Source organism: Watersipora subatra, chromosome 11 (assembly GCF_963576615.1).
Source record: "Watersipora subatra chromosome 11, tzWatSuba1.1, whole genome shotgun sequence".
NCBI classification, from domain to species: domain Eukaryota; kingdom Metazoa; phylum Bryozoa; class Gymnolaemata; order Cheilostomatida; family Watersiporidae; genus Watersipora; species Watersipora subatra.
In genome coordinates, this window is record NC_088718.1 from 45,343,009 (window position 1) to 45,357,106 (window position 14,098).

General features: G+C 38.1%; 1 protein-coding gene across 1 annotated transcript in view; it reads left to right on the forward strand.

Moving 5' to 3' along the window:
- LOC137408134 (intermembrane lipid transfer protein VPS13A-like) overlaps positions 1-14,098 on the forward strand; it is a 98,469-nt gene that overhangs the window by 25,158 nt on the left and 59,213 nt on the right. The window contains exons 13-24 of the mRNA XM_068094522.1: positions 184-290; positions 2,329-2,443; positions 3,924-4,076; positions 4,450-4,556; positions 4,700-4,828; positions 5,022-5,168; positions 6,119-6,203; positions 6,745-6,868; positions 7,864-7,997; positions 9,070-9,200; positions 10,960-11,134; positions 12,583-12,597. Coding sequence (XP_067950623.1) covers positions 184-290; positions 2,329-2,443; positions 3,924-4,076; positions 4,450-4,556; positions 4,700-4,828; positions 5,022-5,168; positions 6,119-6,203; positions 6,745-6,868; positions 7,864-7,997; positions 9,070-9,200; positions 10,960-11,134; positions 12,583-12,597 — 1,422 coding nt within the window. The remainder of the gene's footprint in view (positions 1-183; positions 291-2,328; positions 2,444-3,923; positions 4,077-4,449; positions 4,557-4,699; positions 4,829-5,021; positions 5,169-6,118; positions 6,204-6,744; positions 6,869-7,863; positions 7,998-9,069; positions 9,201-10,959; positions 11,135-12,582; positions 12,598-14,098) is intronic.

Sequence of the window (14,098 nt, forward strand, 5' to 3'; positions counted from 1 at the left end):
CTAGGAACTCTAATGCTGGAAGTTGTGCTCTCATGCTGAGTTGTATTTGTTGTTGAGTTGTCTTGTTCTCATGGGCATCTTCACATTTGTTTGTTAGGACCATGTTACTAGACGCATCAGCATATTACAAATTCTATTCACGCTTCTTTCTCGCATTTTATTGGCTATCATACCTATGTTTAGATGACTGGTGGTCTGGCTTGAGTGAGAAGGAGAGGCAAGAGATCTACAGTGCGTTTGATTACAGACGAGAAGAACCCTCTGACTCGGCGAGCATTTCGGTGAGTGATGTCAGCTCCACCTTTATAGCCCTATTTCAACGCTCATTCAAACATGTGGCTAAGGCTAGAAATTATTAGTTAGGGTCACCAAAAAGTCGTTGGAAAGTTTTTGCCTTATTCATCTGTTTTTGTTACTACTTGTTCATAGAGACCCTAGAAGTGAAAAACTTGTTATGCTTTGATTCACACTATAACTAAATTTTTGTTTGCTTCTCTTGGTTTTCACCTTTCTTCATTAGATATTCACACTCTGCTATTTTCCTATATTATTCCTATAAATGCTTGGTAATAAACCACCCACAATATGTTAGTCGTAGGAGTTTGGCACCTACATCTACTAAACTTGAAATCCCCCGAAGCAATGCCTTTAAAGGTTGACTTGCAACAAAATTCACATTACAGTTATTTGATATCAAAAGATTTACCATGTCTTACTCTTCTGTGTTGTAGGTACAAAATATGTGGAAATGCGATTACAAGCTCTTAAAAGCTAAAAAACGAACAATTGCAGCCATCACGAAAACGCCATAGGTTGGAATCCCTTTCCAAAACGGCTCAAATGGGACATAGTTGAACGCGATGTCTTCTGTTTACATTTTTATGCAACCTCATTTGTCGAAGTATTTTCACAAATATACCTCACGCATTCAATAAACCATGTCTGTTGTCCTTACGCGTCTATTTCATTATCATTGTAATGCTATCATTTTGAGCACTGATATCTCAAAACCTACCATTAAAAAATTCGTTTAATTTTTTAACCTTAGCTCGAAGGAGTGCATATCATCCTCTAATAAACATGACGAGCTTGTTAGTCACCTGTGATAGTCGAAAAATGCTGCAGAAATTGTGAGCGCCATTTGGCAGGAAGTATGCGTCACATGATCAGATTACGACTAAATGATTAGACCAGGCTGAAACAAAACTGTAAAGTAGCGAGCATCTATATTTGATACGGGCTTTTCAGTAAAACCTGAAGTGTTTCTCATAAACTAGTGCTATGAGAAGTTTTATATTGAAACTTTTATTGGCCTTTCAATTCACGTGATAACATCACGTGTCGAAACAATAACCACAATGTTTGAGTACGTCATCGAAATAAGCAGATTCCAAACTACAGCGTTTTTGTGACGGCTGTGATTAATTGTTTGTTTTTGAGCTTTTGAGAACTTGTAATCACATTTCTACATATTTGGCACCTACAACACAACAGAGTAAGACATGGGGAACCTTTTGATACCAAATAACTGTAATGTGAATTTTGTTGCAAGTCAACATTTAAAGAAGAACTTACCCAAAATTTCAGTAGATTTTATCAGAAAGTATCAGGATTTTTTATCATTTACGATTGTTTTTGATGTCAGAGGTGATCTGATTACCAGGATGCTTCAAGATTGAAATCGACAAAACTTGATTAATATAAAAACGCTCTGAGACAAAAATGAGCCAAAATGATGTCACTGTTGCGCAGCTGCCAGCCTTTCTTGTTATTGATATTGGCTATTTCGTTCCAGTTGCAGTCTCTAATCTGTCACGCGTCTTTATTCTGTCACGCGTTTCTATACTCTGTCACGCGTTGCTACTATAGACACCACAATCGCTCCTTTGCTTGAATCTGAGCATTGTAACAGCAATCAATTTTTGTAAATTTTAATCTTGAAACATACTGGCAGACAGATCACCTCTGACATCAAAAGCAATCGTAAATGATAAGAAATCCTGATACTTTCTGATAAAATTTACTGAAATTTTGTCTAAGTTCATTATTAATATATAAAATGATTATGTAATATTATGTAATATTATGTAATACTGTAGATTGTCCATCACATTAAGTGCAATGCTGGAAATCCACATTTAGCCTTGACCTCTAGCCTTGAGTTTTAGCCTCGACCTCTAGCCATGAGTTTTAAATTAAAATTTCGCTAGTTGTTTCTGATCATTCTATCCAAGTGTGTAGATTTTGTTTTCGTTACAGATCCTTTAAAAAATTTTCGTAACTGTACAGCTGTGTGTGTATTGTTGAACTCAGTGAAATAACTTGCAGACGTATGTCAAGTACGCGATAGATGTCAAGTTTGAAGGAATTCAGTGCAACCTGCTGATGAATACTGAAGCCGAGTCAATTCACATAGCTAGCCTGTATGTAGAAGGCATTGAAGGTAATTGCTAATCGAAATTGGTGTCCTTTCCAAGAGCTGGTGTAAATCAGCTGGAAGCTGATTGATTCCAATTTTAGGTGCCACTCACCTGCCATTAAATGCCATCACCTGCCCATTGCCTACCATTACTTGTCAAGTTGTCATCACCTACCGTTACCTGTAATCACCTGTCATTACCTGCCATCACCTGCCATTACCTGCCATTACCTGCCATCACCTACCATGAACTGCCATTGTCTGCTTGATACTGATCAGCGATTTTCCTCACACTGACGACACAGTAAAGCATTCTGAACTTATTGCACTCACCAGATTTATTTCGGCTGCTCATCTTGTTGTTTACCTGCTGTTATATTCACTCATTTATTTCACTCATTCACTCATTTATATTTATTCACTATATCTTTTGTTTTTATCATTAGGAACTGTTTCTCAAATGTGTTGACCTTTCACTTGCAAAAGTAGAATGACTGCGTTGTTGAGACGTCATGCATTGAGAATGAATTAGACATTTGTTACACTCTACTAAAATATTTCAACCAACCAAGATATACCTTGCACAGCAGTGAAATGTTTCACACTGCAACCTAGCTTACCAATGCATGATTTTAACATGTAGATTGACCAATTAAATTGGACCCATTAGAAGTGAAAACCATGACATTCATCATAGATTTTTTCAAGGAATTTGTTGATTTCAAAGCATGATCAACTTGAAAGAGATTCACCTACACTCAAGGCAGTGATGAAATTTACCCAGATTTTTGGGCTGCAGTGTTATTTCTATTGAAAGAAAAGTCTATGAGCTATTACTTCGAATAAAACTGGCCTAAACTATAAATAAAAGGTGATTGTAATTTTGTCTGATGGAAATATAGATTCATCATTTCTCCTTTGATAGCAAGGACTGGCACTTTAGTTTAAACACGGTATTGACATTGGCTGCACTTGTGATGTGTTTCCTGGTGTGCCTTATAACTATGTCTACAACTTTACCCTATTACACTTCCTTTACGATGCTGCACTTTTGTTTTAAACAGCATTCTGTCCTGTTAGTCTCAAGCCTCCGGTGGGAAGACCAATAACAATGACCTGAGGGATACGTAAGGACGCCTTCAGCATGCGTGTGAAAATTAATCACATCTTGATAGAAATTTTTAACTTTGTGATTTACTAAAAGGAATCTATAACTTAATTGACGGCTGGCCTTCACTATTAATATTTATACAACGCTGTTGTACAAGTTGGCTCTTGACAACATGTAGTGTTTTTATCTTGACGTAGGGTACTTCTTATTTTAGCGTTCCTGATTCTCTTCACATATATTTCTCCCTCCCATTCAGTCTCCCCCTCAATCTCCCCCCTTCCTCCATTTGTCTCTCGCCCGCTCCTTGCTCTTGTTTCTGGTCTTTGGGTTTTTCTCCACTCTCTATTCGTAGGCTTTGTATATTTACATACCTCAATCCTTAGCGCTTTACAGGTCAGCTAGCTGTTAGGACGCAGGGCTTCAAGCTCGAGAGTACGATTAACCACTTGGAAGTCTTCCAGAGTATGGATCCTACAAACAGAAAGTTCCTAGCAAAGATTGATAACTCCACCATTTCTGATGGCACATGTTCCACTAACTATTCAGGTGAGGATGATGTACATCGGATACCGCTTTGCAGATGAGTCAGTACTGCTGACATCAAGTCGCAAGTCAGCGTTGTATTGACATTGTACTATAAATGTGTTCACACTGTCATTGATTAGTGCATTCTGTGAATAACCAAGCATGGTATGCAGTATATATGTTTAAGGTTAACTGTCTCAGACACTAAAAATAAATAAATATAGTGGACACTGCATAGCGTAATTTGAGCTATAATATATTTCTAACATGTCATAGCAGGTGTTCATGCCATAAGTTGTTCTGACAGTTTGTGTTAAGGCTATGATGGCAATGGTGCGTTACAGATTTTAAATAGTTTATAAACTTTATATACTTGATGTGCCTTACATTGTAGATATAAAAAGCTTTCTCTCCGTTATGGTTGAGCAGTATCCTCTAGACATAGATGCTGATGTATCGATCAAAGTTCAAAGCTTACCTCTACGTCTGGTGTATGACCACGTAAGTCCTCCAACCTTGACAGTGGCAGTTATACCAGTTCTAACGTAGCCTTGATTCTCTCAGACTGACTTTAGTCCCATAAAGAGAGACTTGGAGGGCATGGGCGATCGCCCCACTAAGACTATGTTTGTTGTGGGTTGTAGGAAGTGGCTTGCGCAACCATGGCCTTCTTCTTCATGCCTGTCAAGAAATATGCCCTTGGGACTACACTGAAAAGCTTCTCCCCAGAGTTCAGTACTGCAGGCTTGCAGTACGCTATCGATAAGAACACGGTAACAACCGTTCTTTCTTCTATAGTTGCCGTTCATTGGAATGCTTGTATAAGTATGCATGATAGGCCATTGAATGATGTGTCATGATTTATATTTCTATTATTGCAGGGTAATTTTATATTTTTTTCAACCCCAAAGACATGAGAGTAAAGTCCGCAAAGTTATCTTAGACTGAGTACTATTGTGATTACAGCGTGTGCATGTTGAGGCGACGTTGTGCTCCCCTTATCTAGTTATACCTTCTGATGGTGTGCTCTCACCTTCCTGCTCCGAGCTAACTGTGGATTTTGGCATTTTAAACATCAGCACAGAACTGAGACCTAAGAACCTCCGCTTAGAGGTTTGCATCTCATTAATCATATATATTGATTATTGATCCATTTGTGAGCTTGATTTATCGATTAACTTGTATTCTTGGTTAACCGGTGCTATCAGTAATCTCTTATTAGTTGTTAACTAACACTACTAGCTAACTTATGTTATTAGTTAACTCCCCCTACTAGCTAACAGCATTTGTAAAAGATGGACTTGCACAGAATTTTAGTGGATTTTATCTAAAAATCTCGGTATTTTTCTGCCATTTGTGATTATTTTAATGTTTGAGGTGGTCTGACTGCCAGGATGTTTCAAGATTAAAATTGACAGATGAGACGAAAGTGTGATTATGACGTCTATAGTTGCAATGGGATGCGTTACGCTGCGCAGTAGGGGGTATCAATTAGAGCAATGATAGCAACTAGTTTCGTCATTTCGCATGTATTTTTCTCCTGGAAATTGTAACTGCGAACGTGTTTTGTCAATTTTAATCTTAAAACATTTTGGCAGACAGATCTCCTCAAACATCAAAAACAATGACAAATGGTAGAAAAATACCGACACTCTCTGATTGTATATACTAAAATTGTTTGTTAAGTTCATCCTTGCCACACTCTACTGATCACCATAACCTTTTAGATATCAAGATATCTTTTACACGAACTAATCAGTTTTCTTCCTCTGCTGATCGCTACCATCAGGTATCCTCAATGGACCTTGTCAAAAGAGGGGGGTTAGTCTAGGTCTCTGGGGGTTGGTCTAAGTCCCTGAGGGTTGATCTAGGTCCCTGGGGGTTGGTCTAGGCCCCGGGGTCGGTCTAGGTCTCTGAGGGGGGGGGGTTGGTTTAGGTCCCTGAGGGTTGATCTAGGTCTCTGGGGGTTGGCCTAGGTCCCTGGGGGTTGGTCTAGGTTCCTGGGGGTTGGTCTAGATCTCTGGGGGGTGGAACAAGTCTTGTTAAACTGATACACATTGTAGAACGAATCCCTCAAGGACAGAGAAAGGGCAATCTATGACAAATACACACTAGATCTATCTGATGTCAAGATATTATACACAACAAGTATGTCTTTATTTTATTGAGATATCTATAAATTAAAGAGTGGTTTTTCCTTGTTTGCTGATTATATTTGCTTTGTGTTTGCATTGAATTTGCTGAGTCAGTTTATACAAGCCAATCGAGTTAGTGCAAGTTAGCAACAACTGAGTGCAAGTTAGCAACAAGTTAGTGCAAGTTACATGTAGCAACAAGTTAGTGCAAGTTAGCAACAAGTTAGTGCAAGTTAGCAACAAGTTAGTGCAAGTTAGCAACAAGTTAGTGCAAGTTAGCAACAAGTTAGTGCAAGTTAGCAACAAGTTAGTGCAAGTAGCAACAAGTGAGTGCAAGTTAGCAAAAAGTTAGTGCAGGTTAGTAACAAGTTAGCAACAAGTTAGTGCAGGTTAGCAACAAGTTAGTGCAAGTTAGCAACAAGTACTGTATATCACACTTTGCATCGCAGTTAATGAGAGAAGGCAAATATTCAAATGTTTACAACCAACTCGTACCTTAAATTATGCTATAAGAGTTGTGAAGTAGTCTTTGTGAGAGCCTCTCTATCCTACAGCTGATGCCAAAGACACCTGCAAGAAGAGATGTCTGAAAGACTCAGATATACATGTGATGCCAGCACTCAGTCTCCTCTCTATTGTTAGTATTAGTGCTGAGCCCAACTTTAGGAAATTACCAAAGTGAGTAAGGAGTAGCATTCTTCCTTTTTAATTCAAACAGATTTTATGAATTTCTCCATATAATAGCCACCTTGTAGGATATAACATCTGTAGACATCCTTGTATCTAGCTTATCACATGTCAGATTTTAAGTTGTCTGGTACAATGGGTAATGACCTCTGTACTGTAGTTATATACTGGAGCTGTATACTATAGCTATATACTATAGCTGTATACTGTAGCTGTATACTGTAGTTGTATACTATAGCTGTATGCTATAGCTGTATATTATAGCTGTATACTGTAGCTGTATATCATAGCTGTATACTATAGCTGTATACTATAGCTGTATACTATAGCTGTATACTGTAGCTGTATACTATAGCTGTATACTATAGCTGTATACTGTAGCTGTATACTGTAGCTGTATACTATAGCTGTATACTATAGCTGTATATTATAGCTGTATACTATAGCTGTATACTATAGCTGTATACTGTAGCTGTATACTATAGCTGTATACTATAGCTGTATACTATAGCTGTATACTATAGCTGTATACTGTAGCTGTATACTGTAGCTGTATACTATAGCTGTATACTATAGCTGTATACTATAACTGTATATTATAGCTGTATATTATAGCTGTATACTGTAGCTGTATACTATACCTTGTGATGACTCCTGAATTTCACTTGTCTAGATGTTGCTGCCCTTTGTATGTTGAGCGTGCATTGATTGCACTCTTTACCATTGATTGTTGTACAGAGCTTGTATTCCTGAACTACTGACTAGTGTACAGAGTTTGTAATCCTAACTACTGACTAATGTACAGAGCTTGTACTCCTGACTAGTGTACAGAGCTCGTACTCCTGACTACTGGCTACTGTACAGAGCTTGTACTCCTAACTACTGACTAGTGTACAAAGTTTGAATTATCTTTATCTTCTGTCTAGTGGATGAAGATATCAGTGCAGCGCATGTTATTGAATGCTGATTATATTCTCTTTTTCCAGATTTAAGGTGGAGAGCAAGCTCAATTGCCTGCAGCTGAAGTTGTCTACTTCTGCTGTGGAATCCCTTCTCACTACTCTTTATACATTCCCCACTCCTTCTGCTCATGAATTCACTGAGAAGTATAGATTTTCAGGTCAGTCCAGATTCTACAAGAATATCACAAGTAAAGACAGACTTGTCTTTTAGCTGAAGACGAACCCTTTGAGAGCTCGAGCAGCATGTGCTTATCTCTCACACCTCTCAGTGTTATTGCCTTAGATAATAGCCCTCTATTGACTTATGTAGGTTGACCAGAGAGATGTCAAAACATAAATAGTTTGTCTATTTGGTATCAACTTGAAGTTCATACATTGAGTTTTGACGTTCTAATAAAAATTAGCAAGAGATATGAGTAACATATCTTAGCCATGCTAACAAAACTTTTGCTTGCTTATCTGAAGGCATTATATACAGGAAGGGAACAACTGTTACAGACGACAGGAGTTTTTTTTATCGTTTTAGATCTTTAAAGTGACATTAGTTCTTACCTATTTTATATTTTTGAGCCTTACATTTATTGACAGGATAAAGACTTGCACAGAGATTATAATAATCTGTTTTTATTTTTAGGAAAATGACATGGCCGCTAACCTCCAAACATGCATCGTAAATATTCAAGATGTTTATTATTTTTCATCTGATTATGGGGTTCACTCACTCTGAGCAAATGAAATCCAGTTGTAATTGTCAATGGTTTGTTTTATCTGGTATGCTAGACCATCAGCTGTTTAAAAAAGTTAGAATTGCGATCTCTTTGAAAAAAAAAGTTCATATTGTGCTATATTAAGGAAGGATACAATAGCATGATTACAAAGTATTAAGTAACTGTTCCTGGGGTTTGTTAGTCCTGTCGCAGGATGTACCTGTTGTAACCAATGTGTAAGCCATCACTAGCATATAAGTCCACTCTTGTTTATTTTTCATTTCCTCCTGTTAACGAGTGTCACTGTGAGATGTTTGACACATTACCACCAACAGCCTTTTGCATTCCAGCCTTATCTTACCAAGCCAACCGTTCTACTCAGTTGTTACAACCCACTGCGATATAGTTAGAACCTGCTGCTGCAACTCACTACTAAAACCACCGGTTGTGCTCACGTCGCTGCCATTAGCAACCACCATCAATCACATTCAACAAGTATAACTAGCTGTTGGGTTGTTTGTAGCTGGTCCTTCTCCGATAGGCAGTGTCGACATGGACTGTGTGGACAATGTCGTCGACCAGGCAGGACTTGACTACGTCCTGCGAAGTGAGCTGCGCAGTGGAAACATTCTCCATGATGAGATCGATTTCGAAGTAGGTACCCTAGGACACTTATATTTCGCTAGAATTTAGTTTCGTGAATAGCATACAGAGTAAAATTTCACTGCAACTTAATTTCGCAGCTCTGATGAGTGCGAAAATATAGTGATGTGAAAATAAATGCAGTGGAACAAACATAATTAGATTCCTCAGGTTCAGTTCACCGCAGGCCTGTATTCACTGGTTGCAAATTGGGGCGGCTAATGTTAGGCGACTAGTTATGAACACCTGGGGGTGTTGAGGGGGTGGTGTAAGCCTCCAACAGGTTTTTCTTATGTAGAGCCTCAGCCGGGCCTCTCGCGTGAAGTTTTATCGGAAAGTATCAACATTTTTCTATTTTTTGAGATTTGTTTTGTTTTAGGTGATGTGACTGACGAGACGTTTTTAAATTAAAATAGGCAAAACTTGACTGCAGTTAAAACGCTCAGAAAAAAGACATCTTTTTCTTTTGAGCGTTTTAACAAAGATCAATTTTGCCGATTTTATTTTAAGTTTATACGGAAGTTTCCACGCTTTTGATGGGACATGGCCGAGCGGATGTTTGGTAAAACTTGATATTTTGCAAGCCTTTATAAAGGTCGTTAACAACAATATTTTGCCACTGATGATGATAATAATGACGTCTAAGAACTACTAAAAGTTGATGTTTGTCTCTATGGCTTCGAATAAAGTGATATTCTACAGCGATAAAAACCGTCTCCATAGCCGTTGGGCAAATAAATTTTCGAATAAATGATGTTGAGGTCGAGTTATCTGAAGCAATTTATCATTGCGTGGGAACGGACCAAACAAATCCGTTCTAGTTAACTTTGTGTTTGAGATGAAATGTTACATTTTATCCGAGGACGAGTTATCCGAGTTCGACTGTACTTAGCCGCGGAAAGTTCCTAAAAAGTTGGAACGGCTCGGCCGGCCAGCTGCCCCAGGGAATACGGGCCTGGTTCACCGATAAGAAAAAAAAATTCAATTTGGGACTAGTTTGTAATTGTGAACCGCAGGTAGAATGGTGTGGGCGAGGTCGATAATGCAATTTGATCGCTTGCTGCCATTTCTTTCTTGGACTATCAATGAACAAAGCTACTTAATTTCGCGCTTTCCCTCGTTCGTTATGATAGTTTAGTTTCGCACATGAAATTTTCGCAAGAGGATGACTCCACGAAAACGCGAAAGTTAGATGAGGCGAATACATAAGTGTCCGAGGGTAGATGGTGTTGTATGAAAACTGTATTCATTGGAGACACAGTCACCTGTGCGTGCATGACACTGCCTGTCACTGTGCGTTTTTAGGAGACACAGTCACCTGTGCTTACAGGACACTGGCTGTCACTGTGTGTTGGTTGGAGACAGTCACCTATGCTCACATGGCACTGCTTGTCACTGTGTCACTCTGTGTGTTCACTGGAAACACAGTCACTTGTGCTTGCACACCACTGCTTGTCACTGTGTGTTCATGAGAGACACAGTCACCGGCATAACGCTGCCTGTCACTGCGTGTGTCTAGAGACGCGGTCACCTTGTGTCACCTTGCACTGCCTGCCACTTAATTTTCATATACATACATGTAATGTTGAAGGCAGCTGCAAGCCTTTGTTACAGCCAGACGCATGTCGTGCAAGCAGCCGAGGATGATTTGTATTGCCTAAAAATATACTTACTTGACTCAGCAAAACATTGCCAACGAGTGTCGATTGTTGTACTGTGGTGTTGTTTGTAAATTACATATTATCACCTTTTCTACTTTGTTGTTTGGCAGAGACTGCAGAGGCTAGAAAATAAAGACATATTCGTAACTCAGGGAGATTTGCTCAACTTGTGGTTCCTTATGTCTAAAGAAACAGAAGCTAAAGATAAGAAAGATGGAGGCGTGCGCAACGAGGAGGCAATTGGTGGCCTGAATGACGTGGCTGACTACCTACTTCGACCTGATGGTGGGTTGTAATGTCTTTTCCATTAATTGATCTCGATATCTTCCTGGCTCTTTACATAGAGATCAGCTGTAGCTGTTTGCTACTAAAATGTATACAATCAACTCTATGCAACAATCAAACTTTATTGGACTATATCAAACTCTATTGGATTTTTCTATTGCTTCATGTTTTTGTCAACTAGGGGTTGTCAAAAGCTTTGTGTGCCATATGATAATAACAGTAATAATAATAGTATCAGTAAGGCTCAGACCAGCTCCCAAGGCATCAGAGCGCGTGAACAAGGAGTGTTTAGTAACACAGCCCTCATGGTATCAGTTGGATGTTGTATGGTTTCACCAGCCCACAGCTAACTTTATGCTCAAGTTATGTGTCAAACCAGCTTATTCTCCTGTCATACATGTCATCAAACACTTGTATATGCAACTGCGCTTCCTTTAGTACCAACTAAGATTAAAAGGTATGTGAACATCCAGACGAATGCCTTTTTTAATTTACCTTCAAGTACTTCTGCTGCTCTTGTTGTCATGCTGGAATGTCTAGGCATGTAGAGCTATGGAGAAAGCCTACAGCAAGCTAATTAGATTTGTTGTCTATTACTGGCTTAAGTTTCTGCTGTAAAGCGTAATTAATGATTTAGATCAATGTAATTTTGCTTTAGCCTGTCATAAGTTGACTCGTTTCGACCTGTCAAAAGTTGACTTGTTTTAGCCTGTCATAAGTTGACTCGTTTCGACCTGTCAAAAGTTGACTTGTTTTAGCCTGTCATAAGTTGACTCGTTTCGACCTGTCAAAAGTTGACTTGTTTTAGCCTGTCATAAGTTGACTCGTTTCGACCTGTCAAAAGTTGACTTGTTTCAGCCTGTCAAAAGTTGACTTGTTTCAGCCTGTCCAGAGTTGACTTGTTTCAGCCGGTCAAAAGTTGACTTGTTTCAGCCTGTCCAGAGTTGACTTGTTTCAGCCTGTCATAAAGATCAACACTAAGATCTGACAATTATCATGGCCAAGCGATCTGTGCATACAGTGTTTTTAGTTATCTATGGCCATTTCATGATTCTATAAGCCATCAGAACTAAGTAAATCAACTCATTACAGTTTATCTGCTGCCTTGAACTGCCAACACACATGCAAAGTATGTGTTCAGAGAATGTCTGAGATGGTAACCTTCCATTGAATGGTTTTTGGGCATGTTTTGATTCTTTTGAACAGTTTATACGTAGAGCTCATTACAGCACTGCATGTTTTCCTTGTTTTTATAAATGCCCAACCCGTCTATGTGTATTGCAAACCTGTCAAGCATACTTTTCTGGGCACCCAGTATTCATAGATGGGCTTCCCTGACAGGTATTTTAACGAGTGTCTTTTCTTCATCCTTGTCAGAATAAATGTTTTTATTTATAGCTAAAGCATATTTTTCTATTCATAGATTTAGTTCTTACATGTACTTGTAGAGCCAGACGGCAGGTGTAAGTATACAAAAACCTGCATGTTCCTCTCTGTATCTAATATCTGCCTTTTCTCTGTCTCTTGTTACGAACATAAAATATGGCCTATCGGGTTCTGACTATATTATTGCTGTCTTACTAATGGTCGTTGGGGCTTGACCTAGTTACTAGATACAACCTGTCGCTACTTTTTGATAATGGTAGCTGGCTTTGGTACTAGTTACAAACCAGCAATGGTTACTACTCAATTACATATACTACCGTTGCATCTTATCTAGCAGTCCTATTGAAAAGCCTTTATAGAAAATTTTACCTCATCCACTTTCACAAAATTTCTGTTTCACAAGTGTGAAGATAGACTCTTTCTTGTAAACCTAAATTGATATGCAGGAAGTTAAAATTTTTATTAAATATTTACTGAATAGGTTTCTAAACAAAGAGGCCTAATTCTTGTTCTACTGTATGTCTAACAGTACCATGTTTAAAACTGTATATAATGTGTAACTTACATCTTTCATATTGTAATCACCTATTGTATGTCTAACAGTCCCATGTTTAAAACTGTATATAATGTGTAACTTACATCTTTCATATTATAATCACCTTCAGTATGTCTAACAGTACCATGTTTAAAACTGTATATAATGTGTAACTTTCTTCTTTCATATCATAATCACCTACTGTATGTCTAACAGTACCATGTTTAAAACTGTATATAATGTGTAACTTACATCTTTCATATCATAATCACCTACTGTATTTCTAACAGTACCATGTTTAACAGTACCATGTTTAGAGCCTTTTAAATATGGTGACTCATATTCTCGGTAAATATAATTAAAATGTTTTTATGTTATTACCTTGAGGAATTTTAATTTGTTCAGTCACCTTACTTTTCTTTTTGCACAATGTAATACATTTGAATGTAATGTATTTAAAGGTTTATCCTTGTTTAGCATATTGTGGGTGTAAAAAGGACATTGTGCGCTGCTCAGCTAACATACATGTGGATACATCAGCTGCCTTTATGGATCCAAGAATTATATTCATGCATGGAATGTTGCTCAAGTGTTTTTATTGCAATGACTGGAAACTGTTATCTTTGTAAAAATCCTTTTGCTGATATCAGGGCTTTATTGCATGTCAAGTAAATGTTTTTTTCGTTACTGTTTTTCGCTTTTTGTTTTCTCACTAAAGACTATAGTGAATGAGATAGGTATATAATATAGATACATGGGGTTGTTATTTTAGGAAGCTTTCAACCTGCTGTAGGTTTGATCAGTTCACTATACGTCTACGCTGTTTGTCTTATTAGCATGAGCTCTTCACTCACATCAACCTCTAGTTGATCAGTTCACTATACTTCTATGCTGTTTATCTTGTTAGCATGGGCTCTTCACACACATCAACCTCTATTTGATCAGTTCACTATACTTCTATGCTGTTTGTTTTATTAGCATGAGCTCTTCACACACATCAACTCCTAGTTGATCAGTTCACTATACTTCTACGCTGTTTGTCT